General features: G+C 33.7%; 1 protein-coding gene across 1 annotated transcript in view; it reads left to right on the top strand.

The window, feature by feature from the left end:
• LOC133186797 (uncharacterized) overlaps positions 1-24,744 on the top strand; it is a 130,175-nt gene that overhangs the window by 59,036 nt on the left and 46,395 nt on the right. The window contains exons 3-8 of the mRNA XM_061322121.1: positions 477-585; positions 2,098-2,170; positions 2,913-3,065; positions 15,138-15,299; positions 16,728-16,808; positions 21,580-21,747. Of these exons, the coding sequence (XP_061178105.1) occupies positions 477-585; positions 2,098-2,170; positions 2,913-3,065; positions 15,138-15,299; positions 16,728-16,808; positions 21,580-21,747 (746 nt within the window). The remainder of the gene's footprint in view (positions 1-476; positions 586-2,097; positions 2,171-2,912; positions 3,066-15,137; positions 15,300-16,727; positions 16,809-21,579; positions 21,748-24,744) is intronic.

The following is a 24,744-nucleotide window of genomic DNA, read 5'->3' as shown; positions in this document are numbered from 1 at the left end:
TGCTTTTTATCGTTCATGTAAAAGTAAAATGTTAAATTTACTGGAATATAATTAAATAGAGGGAGAGGGGTTAAAATCAATTGTATGGAAGGTGTGAAAATCTGACTTTTTAAAATTTTATTGCTATATGTGTACCACTTTGTTTCAGCACTTTTATAATAATAGATCTTTACTGACTTCCAGAGGGAGCCTATTACAGGTAAAGTTCGGTATTTCGACATCGGATATGTCGACAAACCAGGATATGTCGATATACAATCGCGGTCCTAACGGTAAATTATGTACTGTTTTAAAACCCTGACATTGAGATTAAAGAAAATTAATCTGTAATTAATCATATGATTTTTTCATAAAAATGAGACTAATAGTAAACAGACCCTGTATAGGTGATGGAATTATGTGACAAAGCGTATACGTTACCTTGAGTATAGCTGTTACAACAATATCGTGTTCATGTAGATTTTACTTGCTTTCAGTATCGGATTTCGCCCGCCAGATGGCAGCAGTCTACGAACAATTTGCCAAAGACATTCAAACTATTATAGCAGCATTCAAAACCAAATACGAGGACCTCAAACGAGATAGGTATTGTCACTGTAATAGGTACTGTCCCTGTAATAGGTACAAATGTACTGTCACTGTAATAGATATTGTCATTGTAATTGGTTCTGTGTCTGTAATAGGTACTTTCACTGTAGTAGGTACTGTCCCTGTAATAGGTACTCTCACTGTAATAGGTACTGTCACTGTAATAGATTCTGTCACTGTAATAGGTTTTGTCCCTGTTATAGGTTCTGTCACTGTAATAGGTACTGTCACTGTAATAGGTTCACTGTAATAGGTACTGTCACTGTAAGATGTACTGTCACTGTAATAGATACTGTCATTGTAATGTGTTCTGTCACTGTTATAGGTTCTGTCACTATAATAGGTACTGTCACTGTAATAGGTACTGTATCTGTAAACAGATTCTGTCACTGTAATAGGTACTGTCACTGTAAGATGTACTGTCACTGTAATAGGTTCTGTCACCATAAGATTTACTGTCACTGTAATAGATTCTGTCACTGTAATAGGTTTTGTCCCTGTTATAGGTACTGTCACTGTAATAGGTTCTGTCACTGTAATAGGTTATGTCACTGTAATAGGTTATGTCACTGTAATAGATTCTGTCACTGTAATAAGTTCTGTCACTTTAATAAGTTCTGTCACCGTAAGATGTGCTGTCACTGTAATAGGTTCTGTCACTGTACTAGATAATGTCACTGTAATAGGTACTGTCACTGTCATAGGTACTGTCACTGTAATAGGTAATGTCAATGTAATAGGTACTGTCACTGTAATAGGTACTGTCACTGTAATAAATAATGTCACTGTAATAGGTATTGTCACTGTAATAGGTACTGTCCCTGTGACAGGTAATGTCACTGTAATAGGTACTGTCAATGTAATAGGTACTGGCACAGTAATAGGTACTGTCCCTGTAATAGATAAAGTCACTGTAATAGGTATTGTCACTGTAATAGGTACTTTCAATGTAATAGGTACTGTCCCTGTAATAGGTACTGTCACTGTAATAGGTTCTGTCACTGTAATAGGTTCTGTCGCTATAATGTCACTGTAATAGGTACTGTCACTGTAATAGGTACTGTCACTGTAATACGCTCTGTCACTGTAAATAGGTACTGTCACTGTAATAGGTAAGGTCACTGTAATTGGTATTGACGCTGTAATAGGTCCTGTCACTGTAATAGGTACTAACACTATAATGGGTTCTTTCACTGTAATAGGTATGTCAATGTAATAGAAACAGGGAGGACCATTTATTGAAGCCTGACAGTTATATTTATCAATACAAGTCTGCTAAATATCAATTTGTGCTGAGGAAGGGAAAAAATGTCAATGTATATTTGTGTACATATGTATACATATATAAATAAAAAAATATTCTGTTTTCACAAGTCGCATTAATCACATTTATTATTCAGCTATATTATTCTGTTTTGTTTACATAACTGTAAAGTTCCAAGCATATAAGATTATTTAAAAACCAAGGATAAAATGGTTACAGTCTATAGATTTGTTTTTTACAAACAGACCAAAAGACACACCTTCCACAATCCTGTCTGCCTGGGAATGTTTGCTACATGGGACAGAGAACGACGCACAGGTAAAAGATATACGTTAAAATTAAAGATGAACAGAAAAATACATACAAAGGTACAGATATTTATAGGCGTGCACTGATAAATTTTAGATGTACAGGTACAAGTAAATTGTAAGTGCACAGGTAAAGATCACACACGTTCAGGTAAATGATGAGTAGTTAGTGTACAAGACAATGAACATGTAACTGTAGTATATGTAATATGGTCTGTAACCTATAGTATAAAATCGTCGATGGCATTTTTTTTTTTTTTTTTTTTTTTTTTTTTTTTTTTTTTTTTACATTTTTTACATTTACATTTTTAACCAGGTATGATGATTCTGAAAATTTAAAATCGTAAAACATGCAAAATAAGAGACCATATCACTTATAATGTAAAGGTAAAGGTTAAAGATATACCACAGAAAATGGTGTTAGAATTAGAGGTAATAAAAAACATAATGATGAAAAAATACTTTTTATTTATCAACAACTGAGCAGTCCTAATATTTCGAAATAAACACATTTTACATAAACTATTGTTAAAGTTGTTATTTATTATCACGGTATCGTTCTGATTACGAATGCTGAATCAAACTTTGAATGCTTCATATTACGGAAAACAAAAGTATCACTTTAACAGACATAGATGCTTTATATATTAATTAAATTAATTAATTGAACATGAATTTGATGCTTCTTGCAACCTCCGTGTTTCTTAAAGTGTTGCTGTTAATCTATCTGTGTGTATATCCTACATTTTCAGGCTCATATGGATGTGGCTGTCTTGCTAATAAAAAATGTCTACAAACCCTTAGAAGAAGTAGCAATTAATAAAAAGAATCAAACCCAAAAACTCAACTCTTACCGAGATCAGTTCGAGGAGACTATGGACAAAGTGGAACACGATCTGCAAGTTGTATGTATATCTGTTTTCTTTTAGGTCGGGGTTTTTGTCTGTTTCAAACTTCCGGCAAGTAATCCAAACCTGCATGCTTCAGATGCTGTCTCTGACCTACATCTTACGCTTGGAAAACAATGATGAAGTTAAACGATTAGTTCTATATCTAGCTTACGAATGATATTAAAGCATATTTGCACTGCGCATGCACAAAGTGGTTAGGTCACTAAAAGCCTATTCCATGTGATCTCTATTACACACGTTTTTATTAGCTCACCTGAGCCGAAGGCTCAAGTGAGCTTTTCTGATCACATTTTGTCTGTAGTCCGTCTGTCCGTCTGTCCGTCTGTAAACTTTTCACATTTTCGACTTCTTCTCAAGAACCACTGGGCCAATTTCAACCAAACTTGCCACAAAGTATCCTTGGGTTAAGGGGATTCAAGTTTGTTCAAATGAAGGGCCACGCCCTCTTCCAAGGGGAGATAATTAAGAATTCGTGAAAAATTAATGGCATCATTAAAAAATCTTCCTCTCAAGAACCACTGTGCTTGAAAACATGAAACTTATGTGGAAGCATCCTCAGGTAGTGTAGATTCAAGTTTGTTCAAATCATGACCCCCGGGGCTAGGGTGGGGCCGGAATGGGCGATCGAAGTTTTACATAGGAAATATACAGGAAAAATCTTTAAAAATCTTCTTCTCAAGAACAGCAAAGCCATAATTGGTCATATTTATATGGTAGCATCCTCAGATAGTGTACATTCAAGTTTGTTCAAATCATGACCCCCGGGGGTCGGGTGGGGCCACAATGGGAGATCAAAGTTTTACATAGGAATATATAGGAAAAATCTTCAAAAATCTTCTTCTCAAGAACAGCAAAGCCATGATTGGTCATATTTACTTGGAAGCATCCTCAGGTAGTGTAGATTCAAGTTTGTTCAAATCATGACCCCCGGGGGTAGGGTGGGGCCACAATGGGCGATCAAAGTTTTACATAGGAATATATAGGAAAAATCTTTAAAAATCTTCTTCTCAAGAACAACAAAGCCATAATTGGTCATATTTACATGGAAGCATCCTCAGGTAGTGTAGATTCAAATTTCTTCAAATCATGACCCCCGGGGGTCGGGTGGGACCACAATGGGCGATCAAAGTTTTACATAGGAATATATAGGAAAAATCTTTAAAAATCTTCTTCTCAAGAACAGCAAAGCCATGATTGGTCATATTTATATGGTAGCATCCTCAGATAGTGTACATTCAAATTTGTTTAAATCATGACCCCCGGGGATCGGGTGGGGCCACAATGGGCGATCAAAGTTTTACATAGGAATACATAGGTTAAATCTTTAAAAATCTTCTACTCGAGAACAGCAAAGCCATGATTGGTCATATTTAAATGGAAGCATCCTCAGATAATGTAGATTCAAATTTGTTCAATTCCTGACACCCCCCCCCCCCAACCACTTTTATATTTAAACTTTTCAACCTTTCAAGATTGAAATGATTTCTGCTTTTTCCAAGCCATAGTGCTCAGGTGAGCGATGTGGCCCCTGGGCCTCTTGTTTATTTATTTATTGAATTGATGAGGCATGCTTGGTTTTAACTATGATGTATTTAAAATTATTGTGTTTGGAGTTTATCAGAGGAGTTAAGTCTGAAGAACGCCTGTGTGAAACTGTCACTAATGATTAAGACTATATATCGCAAGTTAATATGACATTATACACGCGGTCCAAAAGTGACGTTTGACATTAAGTTATTTTCCAAATTTTTTTTATCTCTTTCTTTTACGTATTATTTTTCTATTTTCATCTCATTACTCTTTTTTTTATATCAATTTATTTCTACTAGGGATGTCAATTTTGACAATAATTCATATTCGAATATTCAATGAAAGTATTCGAATATATTCGAATATTCGATAAAATAAATATAACTTGGTTTATTTTTTAAAATGTACATCATCATACTCTCATGGCAGGTTTTGCGTCGATTTTTCGAAGTAAAATTGGACGTAGACTTTTGTACATATACAATAAGGAATTCTACATTTGATATTTCTCATGTTTAAAATAAATGACTGCCGTCATGAGAAAAGGGCCCTTAAGGTCAAAATTTCACAAATTGACTTTTTGTTAAACTTTAATAGCCTGACTCTTTCTGAATGCAAATATACATCAATTTTTAAAATATCTCACTTTATCACTATTTTATGAGCATTTTAGTAAGGCCGCTTCAAAACAACGTTGACGTTACTTACTGAAAGCATAATGATGTCGCGTGCGTCAAATTCAGTTTCCAAACATTCTTTTAAAAACTACACTTTTTAAATAATCTTAATCGTTTTGACTCATATAAACTTGAGAATTTTTTTCTTCCAAGCAACAAGTATGTAATTATTCATGAGGGAAGTCGCATACTATTTTCATACTATATAAGGGCAAGTCTAGTAATTTCGTTAGGGGTGGAGGTTGGGGTCTAGACAGGATATAGGAACGGTTTTTATTCAGTCGAAAAATTAATACTTGTTAAATTTCACATCATAATGTATTCTTTTTAAAATTCCTACTCTAGCTCAATTTATAAAAGATATAAAGCACTTGTAATATTAAAATATGAAAAAATCTATATATGTGTCCCGGAAGGGCACCTCGTGCAATTAAAGCGGGACATCCCCTCTCGAAAGAGCACATCGATCCCGATAAAAAAAATATTTTCGGATAAGCACGCATTAACTCACCCACATACACGCACGTTACTTTATCCCCTATAACTTTGTTACGAAGGGATAATAACACCCCATGTATTTTCTGTATCACCAAAAAATTCTAACGGGAAATAAATTCAGAAATTCAGATACGCCATATGTGTAAACATTTTTTTTTTTAAAAATTTTAAGTTTCATTAAAAAAATCATAATTAATTAATTAAAAAAAAAATCTGTTCACTACTTCTAAGGGGCTTTTTTTATTTAGCTCTTTCTTAATTCTTTAATAAAAATGATTAAATAATTAAGTTTCCATTGTTTATACAATTCAATTTCTTCGCCTGTCCTAGTTATTGAGTAGAAACATAACAAAGAGGCACATAACGATGTCAAAGGATTGTATTACGAACGTTTATTCTGTACATGAAAATTTAATTTTTTGTCAACTTCTTACTTTTTTCAGTAAATCACACTTAATAAAAAGCGGTTAAAAATGTTTCTGTCCTTTTATTTTTATTTTGAGGCACCTGTGCCCTCGACGCTACTGATGTATCACTTGAACACAACAAGTATCGTTCATCATTTCTTAAAAGGGCCGCTAATCAAAAAAAAAAAAAAAAAAAAAAACCCTGATATACATACAAACTAAACGGACTTTTCTGAGCGAAATGAAATACAGTTGCATTACAATTTTTATGAAGTCTATTTGAAATTGAAACCGAATATCATGCGAGACTTAACAGGCCCGTAGAAGCGGGGGGGGGGGGGTCCTCTTATACGTGCTGCCCCCCCCCCCCCATTTTTGTTGCTGTAAGGTGGAGCAGTGGTAAATTCCAGGATTTGTACAGGTAAGTTTTCCCCTTTTTTCTACTTGTCAGATTATTTTGGAAAGTTGACCCCCAACTCTTTAGTCAATATAGGTTTGTTTGTTTGTTTGTTTGTTTGTTTTTTTTGTTTTTTTTGTTTTTTTGTTTTTTTGCTTTTCAGATCTTTGGAGGAAGCTGCCTTCCCCCGACCCCCCCCCCCCCCGAACTTTTAAAACTAACTACGGACCGGACCTGCTTGAATATATGTATTTGAACATAATCAAGACCATCTATTCATCTTCCTCTGTGGCATCAGCTAACTTGACACCTAATCTATTCATTTTTCGACGCGATGAAATGTACATAAAATTATATTCTTAAACAATAATTAAGAGCCATTCTCTGTAATGACTTGAACTTTTATATAGGAGCTGTGGTACGCATAGTCTCAGAATTTCTCCAAACTCTCTATGATAAAAGTCTTTGATACCGTAAATTCAAATCAGGCAAAAATTGGTTGCTACGTGTCATGGTTACCATAGCAACATGTTGTAAAGTTTGAAAAATGGCATTTTTCAACATGTTCAGAGTCCCACAGTTAACGTTTGCAGCAAAGCAAACAAGTGGCAATGACTGTTTCTGAAAGTTGAAGGTCTGATGTCTTAAATGCATGATAAACATGTTTGGTAAATCAACTATAACATACGTTACTATGGAAACAAAGTATTCAAAAGTAATAATTTTGTTCATTTAATTTTATAAAGTCATACACTTAAGAATAAAAACAATTATAGGTTGAAATGCAAGCAAATAATAGACAAGAGATCCTTGTAACATATACCAAGGACAAAATATGATATTTCTTATAGGTTGGCAATGGTTGCCATGGTTTTAATACCATGAAGGGATTTTAAATTTACTCTCTTAGTGTTTTAATCTTATCCTATCTTTTTAAAAAGCATATTTCTATATAACTGATGATCAATTTTTAAAGGCCTTGGTGTGACCCTAATGTTCACATTTCAAAAAATTCAATTTCAATTCCTTAAATAGTGCGTTGCTATGGAAATAAGGGGAAAAAACATGCATAAAAATCTGAAAAATACTCTGTTTCCTTGGATACGTACCCTTGTTTGTAGATTCCCAAAACTTTTATGATTGATATATGTGAACAACTAACCTGACTTTCAATTTTGACTACCACCCAATCTCTAACTGGATGCAAAAAGCTGGCACATAGGGTCTAATATTGACATAAAATTAACAAAATCGAACATTTTCTCTTCTTGGTAACCATAGCAACAGCATTGTATTTTTCAACAACCTTTATCAATATATGATATTCAACTTTTGTTCTATGAGATAAGTACTATTCAAGGTGATTCAAATAATATGTTTCTTGATTAAAAGGTTAGTAAATTCCTAAGGCAGCAAAAAAATATCACTTTAAACAACTAGTACTTTGTTTCCATGGTTACACTGCAAAGTAACAATTAATCTCAATTTTTCTGATGTTGTCGGTGTTGCAAGGTCCTAAGGATGTATATGTGCCAGTCATGAATTTTATTGTTTTTCCTCAAGATAGTAGCATTAATCCAATCATAGCAACAGATTTTGCACGGTGACACTGTGTTACCATGGCAACCATGAAAGTTATTTTTCGAATAATACTGGCAATACCTAATCACATAAGGTAAATATTTTTCATTGCTTTTCTTAGGTTTTTGATTGAGTTTGATCATGTAACATCTATCATTTGTGAATATTGAGCGTTTTTCAGCATTTTTCAGCATCTAAAATGTATTCCACATGTACCCATGGTTACCACTTACTTAGAGATAAATTCAAAATAGTTTCTTTATAGCATAAGTGGCAACAAGGTGTCATGTTTTTGTGAGAATAGTGTGTTTGTTTTTCTTAGTCTTTATTAAGGCTTAATAAAGATTTAAAGTAGCTGAAAATCTCAATTTTTTCAACTTTTCTGGCTGTTACCATGGCAACCAAGACACATAGCAACGAAATTTTATTTGATATGTGTTTCTGGTGTCAAGTTGTAATAATGGGCAAAGTTTCATCAAAATCGGTGACCATGCGTGGCAAAGAAGTTTAAGTGGTTACAGAGAATCGCTATTAAATATTACGTCCAACACACATGTTTATACTTTTTTGTATATGAGGCGATTCGGTTAAGCAATATCCCATTGAATGTTTGTAACTCTACCACTCTAACTTGAACTTCATGGGCGATCGACTTAGGATCTGCTTTTGTCTTGAAAGCTAAGGATAAAATAGACAAACCATTTTTTCCCAGTTATTGTTTCAAAAAAATAACAATTTGTCAAAATCTCGAAATTAAAGAGCATGACTCTTATTTTTGCCTGTTACCACACGACTGAAATAGGAACTTTTTTTTCTTTAAAATCAGAAAGATGTGTGTGCTTTTTTAATATTTTTCCTTCAGTATTCCTACATCAACGGAACTTTCAAAAAATGTCGAGATATCCGGGGTATCGAGATATCAGAGCTGAGACTCAACGTTCAATATTTCAACACAAAACGTGACTAATTTATTACATACAAATGTACATGAATACAACAGTCCACAGACACTTGACGTTTTTAACCTTTCTTTACATATATAAAAAATTCTCCATACTATTATACTATGGAGAAATGTTTATTTATGAAAAGAAAGGTTAAAAACGTCAAGTGCCTGTGCAACAGTCAGCCAAAAAAATGCCTTTTTAGCATATTTTATGGCTATCAGAGTTTTGCCTGGACCTCAGTTTTTCCGCTCGAAACATCAGCGGTGTTAATTTTTTTTTTTCATCTTTATCAAAATACAGATTTCTTCACTGTCTTTGTTGTCTTACGACTGGTGTGGTTGATGTTTTTGAAAGTTTTGTTAACATTTGAATATGACACCCATAACCACTTGTAACTAGTACTTATTCCTCTATCAGTGATTTATTCTTAAAGATGTCGCCATATCAACATTGTTCAGAAGTTTGTAATTTCTTTACAGCCTAATCTGTTGTTTAACCTGTTGCTTCTTCTGTTTCACAAATATTTTTAATCCTAATATCACCGTCGATGTAATTGTTATTTTCTTCAACATTGATCATAATGCTTTTGGAAAAAGTCCACATTAGCTGTATCTATATCCTAAATGTATTGCAATTCAATTTCACGTCAGCCTTTACCGGAACAATTTAAGAAAATTGATACAATAGTCATTTTTATCAGAAACTACTTTTTTTATGTATTTATTAGATCATTTCAAAATCATAATTTATTTTTTGCAAAATTTCCGTGGCATCCCCTCTTCCTTTTTTCCCCTTAGCATATTCTCTTGCTGTTAACTTAGAAAAGAAATTTCTATATCGGGGCCGTTTGCCCCCCCCCCCCCCCTTATTCGTTGCTGTAGTAGGAGGTTCGAATCTCCCATAATGCCAAATACCAGTACTATATCCCCCCTCCCCCCACAAAAGATAGGTTCTCTTTTTTAGATTGAACTTTTACCGATTGCTGTTTTATCAGGAGATTTTTTCTTGCTTTTCAATGATCTGCGCCCCACCCCTTCTCCTCCTTCTCAAACACATTTGGATATCGACGCTTCACCCTAAGCTGGTGAGCTGGTCTAACTGCGCATATCGATATTATTAACTGTGGATCAATTAAAATGGCTAAGTACATTTTACATTAGGTGTTTTTTTTAGAATTAATTAAGAAGTGTATACATTTACGTGCATTGCTCTCCCTCTCTCTCTAAAAAAAAATATACATGTATGCAGAATACCATTTAATATTAAGACTTAATATGAGTCAAATTTAAGCATTTGCAAATTGCTCAGAAAACTTAAGCCATGCATCATATATACACATCGCTATAAATCGTCGTAATTAACAATGAGTTCAATGTTGCACTTAGCGTAATTATGTGATCAATATCAATTAAATACCTAAACAGAATAATTAATAAATGCATTCACTAGTGTGTAATTATATTATTTATTAAAAATGTCCGCATCAAATTTCATATGATTTAATGTTTTTCTTGTAACACCTGGAAATCCAATTTTATTTTTTGTTCACAAAACGCAATCGACAAAAATTACTTCCGTGTTTACAATAACGCGACTTTGACGTCGTTTTCTGAGCATTGTGACGTCAAAAGATAAGGACCCTTTTCTCATGACGGCAGTCAAATAATTGATTTAAGTGTATACAAACGAAATATAATTTTAACAAATGATGCAACCTCAAACTGACGAACCAGTCGTCTAACCAGGGGCAAGGTTGTCGTTTACTCTTCAGATTTAAATACACGTAATTAATTACAATTATCTGCTTAATAAGAGATATTACATGTATAATATAATCTTTGACACAATGTTTTGAATTTATAAGCAAACACTTCCATAGACAATTTTCCCTAGGTCATTAATTTTCCTATAATGATTTTAAAATTTAAAAATTAATATTCAGTTTGAGATAATCAAGTAATTGATGCATTATTCTTAAATTGAGCCCTTTACAATATTACAGACTGATTCTATCAAAAATGTAATTCAATGATCAGTTAAATTTATTTTCATAAGTACACTCTTCATGTCTCTTAGACATCCAAGAAGGGTTTCATTTCGTTGTCCTCGATTCTAGTTCGATCATATTAAACTACTGAAAATACCCTTTGTATTATGCATGTACAATAATAATTCTTGTTTATTTCTTCTAAACCTTACTCAAAATGAAATGATTTAGAAGATCTCTAAGATAAGTAGCGAAAGAAATCAGGGGATCGCTGGTAAATAAAACGTTGATAATTCCAGCACTGGTCTAATTAAAATGTATTACCTTTTTGTGAAATCTGAAAAACACCGAATACTCGAATCTTAAATTCATATTCGAATATTAACTCATCGAATGAATATTCGAATGTTCGAATATTCGTTGACATCCTTAATTTCTACATTTGGAGTAAAAGAAGGATATATAACCACCTCTAAAAAGAAAACTTGTATAAATCTTATATTCGTAAGAAGTTCTTTAACAGTCATCTTCGCTAAAAAAATCATAATTATTTTTCCACAAGTACATTTTAATCCAGAATTCAATTGGGAATTGTTTCGTAACAATCTACATCAATTCCGAATTTTCCCTGCGCATTCTCGTGGTAATTTGACACCCAAATTAACGTTAATTCGGATTAAACTTGACGTATAAACGCAAATCAGGCTTACATTCGTATTACGGGGCAAAATTCAATCACTTTTAGTGCATAAAAAACAATAATGGCGGATTTAGCCTGTTCCTCCACTCTCCATTAAAATCTGAGCACTTCTGTGAATAAGAGTAATGACACTTCACCACATTCTCTGCCCGTGTAAGGAATTCTCTTTTTTCATATACAAAATAAAATATTTTAGATAACAATTTTAGTTTATCTTCTTTCGTTTTTGTGGAGATTTGTATTAGTTTCCTTTGTAAAAATGTATCAGTGAATAGATTTTGCAATTTTGGTCGCAGATAAACGAAGTTTAGCAGCTTAGGCTCATTTTCAAAGCTCACAGATATTCTCTCTCTCTCTTAATTCATTAATAGCCCCGGGGACAAGGGTGCATATGGGGAGGGGGAGTCCAATTTTGCACTGAAAAACCCTTTTTACATGGTTTTTATTGGTCATTAATTTTTTCCCTCTAAAGAACAACTTGAGAGTGATTAATTTTTGGTTGTTGTCAGTTGTAAAAAGGCAGAGGAGATAATTTGTTCCCTTTTTCCACACATAAGGACTCAAGTTTCGTTAATGAAGGCGTATGGTAAAATGGCATCTACTATTTTGGGATCTGCCATTTCACTCTCAACTCCAATATTAGTATGTTGATACGTTTTCTTGTACGTTTTCGCACTGAGAAAAAAAAGATATATTATAGGTGTCCAGACAGCTAAGAGAAATAAAACAGAAGAACGATCCAGTAGTGACTGATCATACAGAGGTGTTATCTATTAACGTAAGATATTACAGTAACAGAAACTGAAGAAGGAAGAGGCAAACATTAATTATATTTTCAATTGATCTAAAATAAAATTGTGTGATGAGGTCATTTAATTTCGAATTCCTAATCGAAAATACACTCCATTGGTAATTATAAATGTTTTACTATGGGCATTGTAAACTTCAAACGAAATATGGCTGAAATATTGCCGACTCGGCGTTAAAAAATAATAATCAATCAAACGAAACATCTTTAAAAAAAAAAAAAGGTGTTCTAATTAACGTCAACTTTGAAACATTTTAGATATTTCTGGGAATACCATGCGTTAAGAGCCATTCTCTGTAATGACTTGAACTTTTATATAGGAGCTGTGGCACGCATAGTCTCAGAATTTCTCCAAACTCTCTAAGATAAAAGTCTTTGATACCGTAAACTCAAATCAGGCAAAAATTGGTTGCTATGTGTCATGGTTACCATAGCAATATGTCCTAAAGTTTGAAAAATGGCAATTTTCAACATCTTCAGAGTCCCACAGTTAACGTTTGCAGCAAAGCAAACAAGTGGCAATGACTGTTTTTGAAAGTTGAAGGCCTGGTGTCTTAAATGCATGATAAACATGTTTGGTAAATTATCTTTAACATACGTTACTATGGAAACAAAGTATTCAAAAGTAATAATTTTGTTCATTTAATTTTATAAAGTCATACACTTAAGAATAAAAACAATTAAAGCTTGAAATGCAAGCAATTAATAGAGAAGAGATCCTTGTAACATATACCAAGGACAAAATATGATATTTCTTATAGGTTGGCAATGGTTGCCATGGTTTTAATACCACGAAGGGATTTTAAATTTACTCTCTTAGTGTTTTAATCTTATCCTATCTTTTTAAAAAGCATATTTCTATATAACTGATGATCAATTTTTAAAGGCCTTGGTGTGACCCTAATTTTCACATTTCAAAAAATTCAATTTCAATTCTTTAAATAGTGCGTTGCTATGGAAATAAGGCGAAAAAACATGCATAAAAATCTGAAAAACACTCTGTTTCCTTGGATACGTACCGTTGTATGTAGATTCCCAAAACTTTAATGATTGATATATGTGAAAAACTAACCTGACTTTCAATTTTGACTATCACCCAATCTCTAACTGGATGCAAAAAGCTGGCACATAGGGTCTAATGTTGACAAAAAATTAACAAAATCGAACATTTTCTCTTCTTGGTAACCATAGCAACAGTGTTGTATTTTTCAATAACCTTTATCAATATATGATATTCAACATTAGTTCTACGAGATAAGTACTATTCAAGGTGATTCAAATAATATTTTTCTTGATTAAAAGGTTAGTAAATACCCAAAGCAGCAAAAAAATCACTTTAAACAACTAGTACATTGTTTCCATGGTTACACTGCAAAGTAACAATTTATCTCAATTTTTCTTATGTTGTCGGTGTTGCAAGGTCCTAAGGATGCATATGTGCCAGTCATGAATTTTATTGTTTTTCCTCACGATAGTAGCATTAACCCAATCATAGCAACAGATTTTGCATGGTGACACTGTGTTACCATGGCAACCATGAAAGTTATTTTTAGAATAATATTGCCAATACCTAATTACATGAGGTCAAATATTTTTCATTGTTTTTCTTACATTGTTGATTGAGTTTGATCATGTAACATCTATCATTTGTGACTATAGAGCGTTTTTCAGCATTTTTCAGCATCTAAAATGTATTCCAAATGTACCCATGGTTACCACTTACTTAGAGATTAATTCTAAATAGTTTCTTTATAGCATAAGTGGCAAGAAGGTGTCATGTTTTTGGGAGAATGGTTTGTTTATTTTTCTTGGTCTTTATTAAGACTTAATAAAGATTTAAAGTAGCTGAAAATCTCAATTTTTTCAACTTTTCTGGCTGTTACCATGGCAACCAAGACACATAGCAACGAAATTTTATTTGATATATGTTTCTGGTGTCAAGTTGTAATAATGGGCAAAGTTTCATCAAAATTGGTGACCATGCGTGGCAAAGAAGTTTAAGTGGTTACAGAGAATCACTATGAATTATAAATATTTACATTTGCCAATGTCTTTCCTTATATGACAATACAAATTAAATTGACATTCAATTTTCAATGACATGCAGTTGGTCACATGATCAAACTTTCTTGCTCCGCGCGAGACATTTGGGATGTATTGATTGTTACGTCATATGACGTCGTTATATTTACGTTATGTTGCATTTCAATAACAAAGTCTAAAGAGTGGGTTTTTTCTTTATAACGTTAATAGAAATAAAAATATAAATATAAGAAATAAAATATCATTTTTTAGAGTTTCATTGGGATATGACATGAAGTTGGTACGTGATCAAATCTTCTATAATGCCCTTGGGGCGTTATAGGATTTGATCACATGACCAACTTCATGTCATATCCCAATGAAACTCTTAAAATGATATCTTATTTCATAATTACATGAATACATGTTCCTTTCCAAAAAAATATCAAAGTTAAAAGGCATTAGAACCTCTCTCTCTCTCTCTCTCTCTCTGAAAATCTTTTTTTTTACAGGCAGAAGAGAACTATGAGGCTTCAGTAAAGGTTTATCAGACCAATTCCAACTATAACGCCAGACTTCAGTTCCTCGGCGCTCACAACGAATATCTTTGTCAATTGTGTGCTTCCAACAGGACAATAGAGGAGTTCCAGTATCTCATTCCACAAGTTTTAGAGGTAATGCCCGTCACTGTAAGTGGCGGATATGTCAAAGTTCTATGATATGCGTACAAACTTATAAGTCAGACTGGGTCTGACAGTCCTGATCAAGGAGGAATGACCTCGTTCTAAGAAAAATGACTGAAATAAAACTAATTTCTTCAACAATGATTTTTTTCTTCCACTTCTTAACTTGATTTGAAGAAAGTAGTATTCGATCAGAAATCGGCGGCTTGAATTTTGGTCAAAGGTATCCTACAGCCCACCGTTCGATCCTCCATTTTGAAAATGCGCCTGGTTAAATTCCCTTATCTTTTTCCTATCAGAATAATTTTAAAGGATTTTAAAACAAAAACAAGGCGGATAATCAGGGGTTATTTGCTATGGACGCCTGGACACATAGGGTTAAAAGTAAAAGTTGTGGATGCTAGAAGATAGTAGATGTTGGGGAGGTAAGGGCGAAGGACATGGCTTTGGTCAAAGGATCCCCCCCCCCATTCCCACCCCACGTTCTGTACACCAGGGGTTCTTTTGCCTTTTTATATAAAATATTTTTCTATGACACATTGACAAGTACATGTATTACAATGCTAAAAAAAAATCCAAAATATAACCTACTAACCTTATATAAAAAATCACACTCTCTGATACTATAAAAGATCTCTTTTTAATACTTTGTGAATGTGTCATAGAAAATTGATTTATATAAAAAGCCAAAGAACCCCTTGGAGTATGGAACATGGGATGGGGATCCTGTCCCCTAACACCTGTGGTGGCTTTATCAAGTACTTCCCAAATATCTGCTATTCCATTGGGGAAGCAAGGGGTGAAGGCAAAGGCTGCTGGGTAGTTATTACAAAAAGCATTTTCAATCATTTGTCTTGAATTTCTTTATCATGAGTAAACATTGTTTATTATATTATAATTGTTTATTTTAAAGCTTTTCATCGACTTCTATTAAGTTAGGAACAAAAATAGAACTGGTATCCAAAACTTGCAATCTTACTTGCACATGTATCAAACAATTCTGAAATAAATATTGATGAAGACTTAATGCAGCTGGATTGTTTCTAGTTATTCTCGGCCATCTATCTGCAATTAATATATATCTCCATAAAATGTGAATGGTTTACATCTAAATACTAGTACATTTATGAAGAAAGAGATAATGCATACCGTGAGAAGAATTCACATTGAATTGATTGTTACTTGTAAATCTGATTTGGTTATAGAAGGAGAGAATTGTTAACTTGGTTTATTTTCCTGATTCTGTAAATATTATATGTTAATATTTGCATCTTGATTTCCATAAAATTGAGGTAGGACTGTTCTGCTTTTTTCTGTTTGTATTGCTTCTTTAAGATAGGTAAATCATTAACTATTACAGCATCAGATAAGTATTATTTATACAGTAAACTAATAAATTTTCATTTTAATTTTAACCAGGAGCTTGAGGAGATCTATATAGATACCAGTAACACTGTCAACATTGCCATGGAGAGTCATGCTTTAATGCTTCTGACAAAGGTAGATATTCATATCACTGTCAACATTGCCATGGAGAGTCATGCTTTAATGCTTCTGACAAAGGTAAGATTTTCATATCACTGTCAACATTGCCATGGAGAGTCACACTTTAATGCTTCTGACAAAGGTAAGATATTCATATCACTGTCAACATTGCCATGGAGAGTCATGCTTTAATGCTTCTTACAAAGGTAAGACATTCATATCACTGTCATCATTGCCATGGAGAGTCATGCTCTAATACTTCTGAAGAAGGTAAGATATTCAATCCTTGTCAACATTGCCATGGAGAGTCACACTTTAATGCTTCTGACAAAGGTAAGATTTTCAAATCACTGTCAACAAGTACCTGTAGCTGTCTTTAGAGCTTTGTTATAAGCAGGTTTTACTGTACTCATTCCTATCACTGTCAACAAGTACAACTGTCCTCAGAGCTTTGTTATAAGCAGGTTACACTGTACCCATTCATATCAATGTCAACAAGTACAACTGTCCTCAGAACTTTGTTATAAGCAGGTTTCACTGTACTCATTCATATCACTGTCAACAAGTACAGCTGTCCTCAGAGCTTTGTTATAAGCAGGCAAGTACAGCTGTCCTCAGAGCTTTGTTATAAGCAGGTTTCACTGTACCCATTCATATCATTGTCAACAAGTACAGCTGTCCTCAGAACTTTGTTATAAGCAGGTTTCACTGTACTCATTTACATCACTGTCAATAAGTACAGCTGTCCTCAGAGCTTTGTTATAAGCAGGTTTTACTGTACTCATTCATTCCACTGTCAACAAAAGTACAGCTGTCCTCAGAGCTTTGTTATAAGCAGGTTTTACTGTACCCATTCATTAGTACAGCTGTCCTCAGAGCTTTGTTATGAAGCAGGTTTTATTGTACTCATTCATATCACTGTCAACAAGTACAACTGTCCTCAGAGCTTTTTTATAAGCAGGTTTTACTGTACTCATTCATATCACTGTCAACAAGTACAGCTGTCCTCAGAGCTTTGTTATAAGCAGGTTTTATTGTACTCATTCATATCACTGTCAACAAGTACAACTGTCCTCAGAGCTTTTTTATAAGCAGGTTTTACTGTACTCATTCATATCACTGTCAACAAGTACAGCTGTCCTCAGAGCTTTGTTATAAGCAGGTTTTATTATACTCATTCAAATCAATGTCAACAAGTACAGCTGTCCTCAGAGCTTTTATAAGCAGGTTTACTGGACTCATTCAATTCACTGTAAACATCACAACAAATAGGGTAAGGTGGATAACTCTGACAGACTTCCAACATTTCCATCACATCTAATGCCCTGATCAATGCCAGAAGCTTGTTAAAAGATGTGTTGCTCAGTATAGAAACTAGATCTGAATTTGATGTAATTCCTGTGTCACATCAGAGACCATGTTGATACCATGTTACGTAGGGCTGATTTTCAGTGATACTGGTATTGCACGTAGTCACAGAATGACATTTTGAAATTTGTTCTCTAGACTACCGGTGTTTAACTTTGGGATCTGTAACTCGTATGTTTATTTGATCAGAAAATTACAGAAATCAAATTCATAGACTTGTAAAATTATTTTATAATACATAATAGATTGCCTTTTCCCTCCAAAGAACTTAAATCAGAAACTTTGATTAGAAAATCCATTCATAATATAACTGATGAAATGTCATTTTTTTCAACTTGTAAGAATATTATTGAAAATTTTCATAGATTTAAATTTCTAATCAATTTAAAATCTAATCAATACTTTTTTCCTTATTTTGATCACAGAGGCTGTGGTTTGAGCCAATTCTACACTGAAGAAGCTAGCATTTAATATTTAGTCTAGTGGTTATAAACTTTAAGGAAAGTGATTTTGAAATACTCCACCTCTTTATCTCCTCGTGAAATAGAACATGGGCAAAATCATTCAAGATTCAAATCTTTTTGCACTAGTGAGCTATTTTATTTCCTTAAAAATAAAATTTGAAATTGATGGGTTTGGGGATTAAACTAGAACCACCAGTGCATTGTCAGTGCATTGACATTTTTCCCTGAGATTATCTCGGTACTTTTGGCAATGATATTTTTTTTTTCAAACTTTAACAAATAATACACTATATATACCATTTAAACATGTGCAATTTGGCATTATTTTTTATGAATTAGGTTATTTTTAGATTTATAGCTTTTTTAAAGATTTTCTAATACAAGGAATAAGAAGAATAAATTTCTTTTCTGGATGTAATTTTAAAACCAAGAATACGTACAAGTTAAATACAAGAATACAAAATTACAAAGGTAACCTGAGGTGTATCTTGACCCTGATCAAGGTTATTGTAGACAATATCAACGTCACAAAGGTATTTTAAAAAGTATTGTTCTATAGGCACAATTTTGAAATGGAGAAACATTACAAGTATATAATTGTACCAGAGTTGCTTTTGACTCAAGAATACATGCAGATCCAGGATTTGAAGCTAGAGGTGATTAGGTAGGGGGTCTGGGGCCAGGTTGAGGCAAGGCAAATCTGGTGAAACCCAGGGGGACAAGCCCTTGGAAACTCCTGGTGAAGGGCAAAAATGAAGTTTTCTAAGTAGACAGTTGTATGATTTCTTGCCACCATAATTAGTAATTTACAAAAACTATAAATATTTCAAGATCTATGGAAGGAGTCAAGCCCCCAGAAGCTCTTGTCTTGCAAGAATATAGATTTACACCCCTTTGTCCAATAAATCATGTCTTTTCATAGAAGGAGCAGTGATTGAATTTGAGAATTTTAGCTAGGGGATGGACACTGGGTGCACCCCTCCCCACCCCTCTTAAATCCACCACTAAGGTTTGTCATAGGGTAAATTGAGTCTTAACCATGTTTGTATCAAATCAACATCATATGACTCGGAAGTTAGTTGTTCTTTAAATCATCAAACTTTAATTCTTGGAGCTTTTTTAATTCTCAAAACAATTAAAGATTAAATGCTCATAAGATGTGAAGATTAAGGCCATGGGATTTGCAGTTCAATTCTTTTTGTTTTAGCAAAATATTAGAGTTTTAATTTAAAGTCATCCTTTCCTTAGTTACCCAGGGGTATTGGTCCTCTTTGTACAATTCTAGTTAAAACTTGATAAAGCAGTTCTATATAAAAAAAAATTCAGAACCAGAACTGTCTTATTAAATGGGATTAACATCCTCCAGGTGAAAAGGGAAAGGAAAATTTACATTTAAAAAAAAAAATAGATCTATAATTTTTAAGAAAAATACCTTGCCACATCATGGAGTTTTAAGGGCAAACAGACTGTAATTTTGCTATATAAATTAAAATAATTGCATTTATGTCTTTGTAAATTGTATAAAGTTCTATCGTTGCTGGAAATTATACAGCTATCTTGGATCACAATACAAGATAATATTTATTATTAAATCATTTTATTTATTTTTGGGTCACATTTAAATGAATGATTTGAAGAAGTACTCTTTTTTTCCCTTACCATCTGACATTGGAGGCTACAATTAGACCATAAAGAAGTAAGAGTTGAGACACTAATAAAGCACTTAACTTTCTAGATGGTTAGAGGCAGAGAGGATATTTATAATGAGGAATATTTCTGATGAAGGGAAATTGTGCATTTGACATAATTTTCTTGCTTTTCTGCAGAAATCATACATAAACAGTAGCTTGGATACCTATAGAATTTACCTTGTCAGTTGTGTAATAGATTTAAGGTTATGACAAATTCCCCTTCACCAAAACCTATGTCAAATGTGAGCTTCTACAGAATTTAAATCATTAACTTTGACAAAGACAAGATTCTTACACCTTGATTTTGTCCAAGTGACCTTGGGGTCAGAGTCAGGGCACCAATAACCCTTGCACTAATGACGAACTTCTATAATCTTTGCATAATAAAGTTGTGGCATAGAAAATTTTGAGCTGTATGACCTAGACCCTCTTCATATGACCTTGGCTCAGGGTCATGACACATGTCACATATGAGCTGATGCTGATGCATTACAACTTGGACACATTCTTCAGCAGGGATACTGCTTTCAAAATTCTATCCAATCCACAGACCTGGAGTATTCTAGCAGCATTTTCACTGGCCTCAATCAGGACTCATGTTGAAATTAGAAGATATTTGACCCCAAAATATGCTGAGTGCATTTTGTTATACCTCTGTGAATTAATATGACAAATAAACCTGCTGTGTTTTATTAACTGCCCCTACTGTGGAAAAGTTTTTGTGCTATTCGCCCATGGTGAAATAGTCATCAAATTATCCACCAGCAGCATTCCATTTCCATCGCATTTTGAACTCTTGTGGTTTTATCCAGATCATGACGTGACACAAGTAAAGTCTGCTTCTGTATAATAAAATAATAAAACACCTATTTACTGACTATTTGGACAACAGCAAGTTTATTGTCCCCCTTCTTCGCAACTACAGGAAAACATGCTTATAACAAAGTGCCAGGGATGAATGATTTGTCTCCCTTACAAGCATAATTCATTATATCCATTAAGTTTGAAATATAATTTATAGTCACATGGAATGAAAATAATTTTGCTGTAAGCATCAATTCATTATAAGTGTGTTTGCATAAGCATTTTTTACTGTAATTCCCTTGGCTACACCTCGAGGAAGAAGTTAACATCAATAACTTACTATTGTCCTTATAGGCAGTAAATAGGTATATAGTTTACTTTCCAGATCAAACTAGTAGTATTTCATGATTTATGATTTATCTCCAAGCTTTTCTGATTTTTTAAAAATTTCTTGGACAGGCAGATGAGCAGCATCATCGTTTTAAGGAGATGTTGAAGTTCTGTCGACAGGTCAATCCACAGCTTGATATTTCATACTTTATGAATGCCATTAACACAGAGCCAACAAAAATGGAAATCTCTACGCATACCTTCAGACCTGCAGATGTCAACATCTATAATACAGAGGTAATCGAACTCTCTATACACTCAGATATCAACATGTACATTGTATAACACAATTAAAGGTGAATCAAGTCTCTACACACACAGATATCAACATCTATAACACAGGTTAAATCAAGTCTCTACACACACAGATATCAACATCTATAACACAGGTTAAATCAAATCTCTACACACACAGATGTCAATATCTATAACAGAGGTAAATTAACTATCTACACACAAGGATATCATTATCTTTAATACAGTGATTAATGAACTGTTTACATTCATGTCAACATACCTTCATATGTGGACATCATCATTTTAAACTTCATATACTTAACTGTACCTGTGTACCTTTGCTCCAATGGATGGCAATATCTTTACATGTTTCTATGTGGCAGAGTTATGCCCCTTTATGCATTCAAACATAAATATAAGGCCAACTTTAAAATAATGTTCGTTTGCTCTCCCGACTCAGGATGAAAAAATTCAGTTGGTAGGTAGGTAGGTGAGAAAATTTTTTTCCCAGGAAAGAACAAGTCTCAATAAAGCTTATCTGTGGTCCCCAGTTACTCGTCAAATTTCGAACATTTATTAAAATTTTTAAAAATTAAATTTTATTATTAACTAATGTCTTTATTATTTGAATCATCATCTAAAAATGTCAAACAATAGATATAGGCAGCATACGAAGCTGCGCGTTGATGGTAGGGTCCTTTGATTTTCATGAATATCAAAAGAAATCAGTGACAGGTACACACTTCAAAGCTTTCGTGAACACCGAGCACAGGTTTGTTCAGAGTCGAGTTTGAAATATAATGTGTATATCATATGTGTAGATGTTTAGTGAAAATATCTTTGTTGAACAACCCTGTGCTCTGTGTTTTCTAATTAAAAGTATTAAGATTTTGAATCTCTTGGCTGACTTCATTTACATGCAATTAACCTCTTTATGACCTGTTTAGAATCATAGCAAGCCACGTGGATTTGTATCGTTACGGGTAAATGCCCACAGTAAACGTGCTAGTTCTCAGTTGAAACGTACTCAGTTTTATATCGATCAGCAAGGACTTGCTTGGTTCATCTTGATATATAGCTTTTATTGCCAAAGTTTTGTAAATATAGAAAATTGTATTTGTAGTTCATTGTGAATCTTGAACATATAATTCGTCTTTGAAAGAAAAACATCATACCAAGATCTTCTTTTTATAGTATCTAATCTAAATGTCTCCGCCCATTTCCATGTAATAGAGAAACCGTAGTCTGATCGGGGGAAAATGTTCCGGCATTTTTTAGTGCGATAGGTGTTAAAAATAGGTTTGTACTTTTTGATATGTTTAATTATTCATTATAAATACACAACGTTTTAATTAGAAATACTTCGTTTTACACAATGAAAACAATCAAAATACTGTATGCTAATATTTAACCGGTAAACCAAGGGTGTAAAAAGGGACCACACTACTATACTTAAGTAGAATACTCCTTTCAACTTCAGTGTTGAATTTTCAAAATCTGCATACCGTATATACTCGCCTATAAGTCGGTTGTATTTTTTAAGCTTAAATTAGAGAGATTGACCAACTAAAATACCAGTCTTTTTACAACTCGCCTATAAGTCGGATAAAGAGTTTTGGACCAAAGTTTAACTCCCATAAAACCGACTTATAGGCGAGTATATACGGTAATAAAAAAAAAAAAATTCTTCCTGGTGGTAAAAAAAGTTTTGAGTTGGGCCATTTTTAGATAGTGGGTTGGGAAAGTTCAACCAAACAATTTTTAGCACACCTGAGCCGAAGGCTCAAGTGAGCTTTTCTGATCAAAAATTGTCCGTCGTCGTTGTTGGCGTTGTCGTCCTTGTTAACTTTTCACATTTTCATCTTCTTCTCAAGAAGCCCTAGGCCAGTTTCAACCAAACTTGCCACAAAGTATCCTTGGGTAAAGCAGATTCAAGTTTGTTCAAATGAAGGGCCACGCCTTCATCCAAGGGGAGATAATTATGAATTTGGGAAAAATTAATGGCATCATTTAAAAATCTTCTGCTCAAGAACCACTGTGCTTGAAAATATGAAACTTATATGGAAGCATCCTCCGGTAGTGTAGATTCAAGTTTGTTCAAATCATGACCCCCAGGGGTAGGGTGGGGCCACAATGGGTGATCAAAGTTTTACAAAGGAATACATAGGGAAAATCTTTAAAAATCTTCTCAAGAACAGCAAAGCCATGATTGGTCATATTTAAATGGAAACATCCTCAGGTAGTGTAGATTCAAGTTTGTTCAAATCATGACCCCGTGGGGTAGGGCGAGGCCACAATGGAGGATCAAAGTTTTACATAGAAATATATAGGAAAAACCTTTAAAAATCTTCTTCTCAAGAACAGCAAAATCATACTTGGTAATATTTATATGGAAGCATCCTCAGATAGTGTATATTCAAGTTTGTTCAAATCATGACCCCCGAGGGTAGGGTGGGGCCACAATGGGCGATCAAAGTTTTACAAAGGAATACATAGGAAAAATCTTTAAAAATCTTCTTCTCAAGAACCGCAAAGCTATGATTGGTCATATTCAAATGGAAGCATACTCAGGTAGTGTAGATTCAAATTTGTTCAAATCATATATATATATATATATATATATATATCAACAATCTGATTAGAGCCCTTCCTATGTTTAGAGTATGCTGTGTGTGTAGTCCATATGGACTTATTTTAAGAGCTAGGAGGGTATACAGAGGCCTGTTCAACAGAGCGAACGTTCGCGAGCGCTCGCGAACATTTCTGTTGGAAAAATGAGGAATTTTGGCGAGCGCTCACGAACGTTCGCTCTGTTGAACAGGCCTCATGTAAATATAATCATCATGTCCATCTATTTATCCGTGTTACTTTGCACAGACATTTTTGTTCAGTGTCATAAATGTGTATAGACACTATGACATTATGTCAAATATATAAATCTGCATGCTCTGCAAAAGGTGACATGATTTGCAAATGATGTCATAATAGCCTTACCGC

This window comes from Saccostrea echinata, unplaced genomic scaffold, assembly GCF_033153115.1.
Source record: "Saccostrea echinata isolate AGI-Se365-2 ecotype Australia unplaced genomic scaffold, CSIRO_AGI_Sech_v1 ptg000014l, whole genome shotgun sequence".
In the NCBI taxonomy this organism is placed as follows: domain Eukaryota; kingdom Metazoa; phylum Mollusca; class Bivalvia; order Ostreida; family Ostreidae; genus Saccostrea; species Saccostrea echinata.
This window is presented reverse-complemented; position numbering and strand designations above follow the sequence as displayed.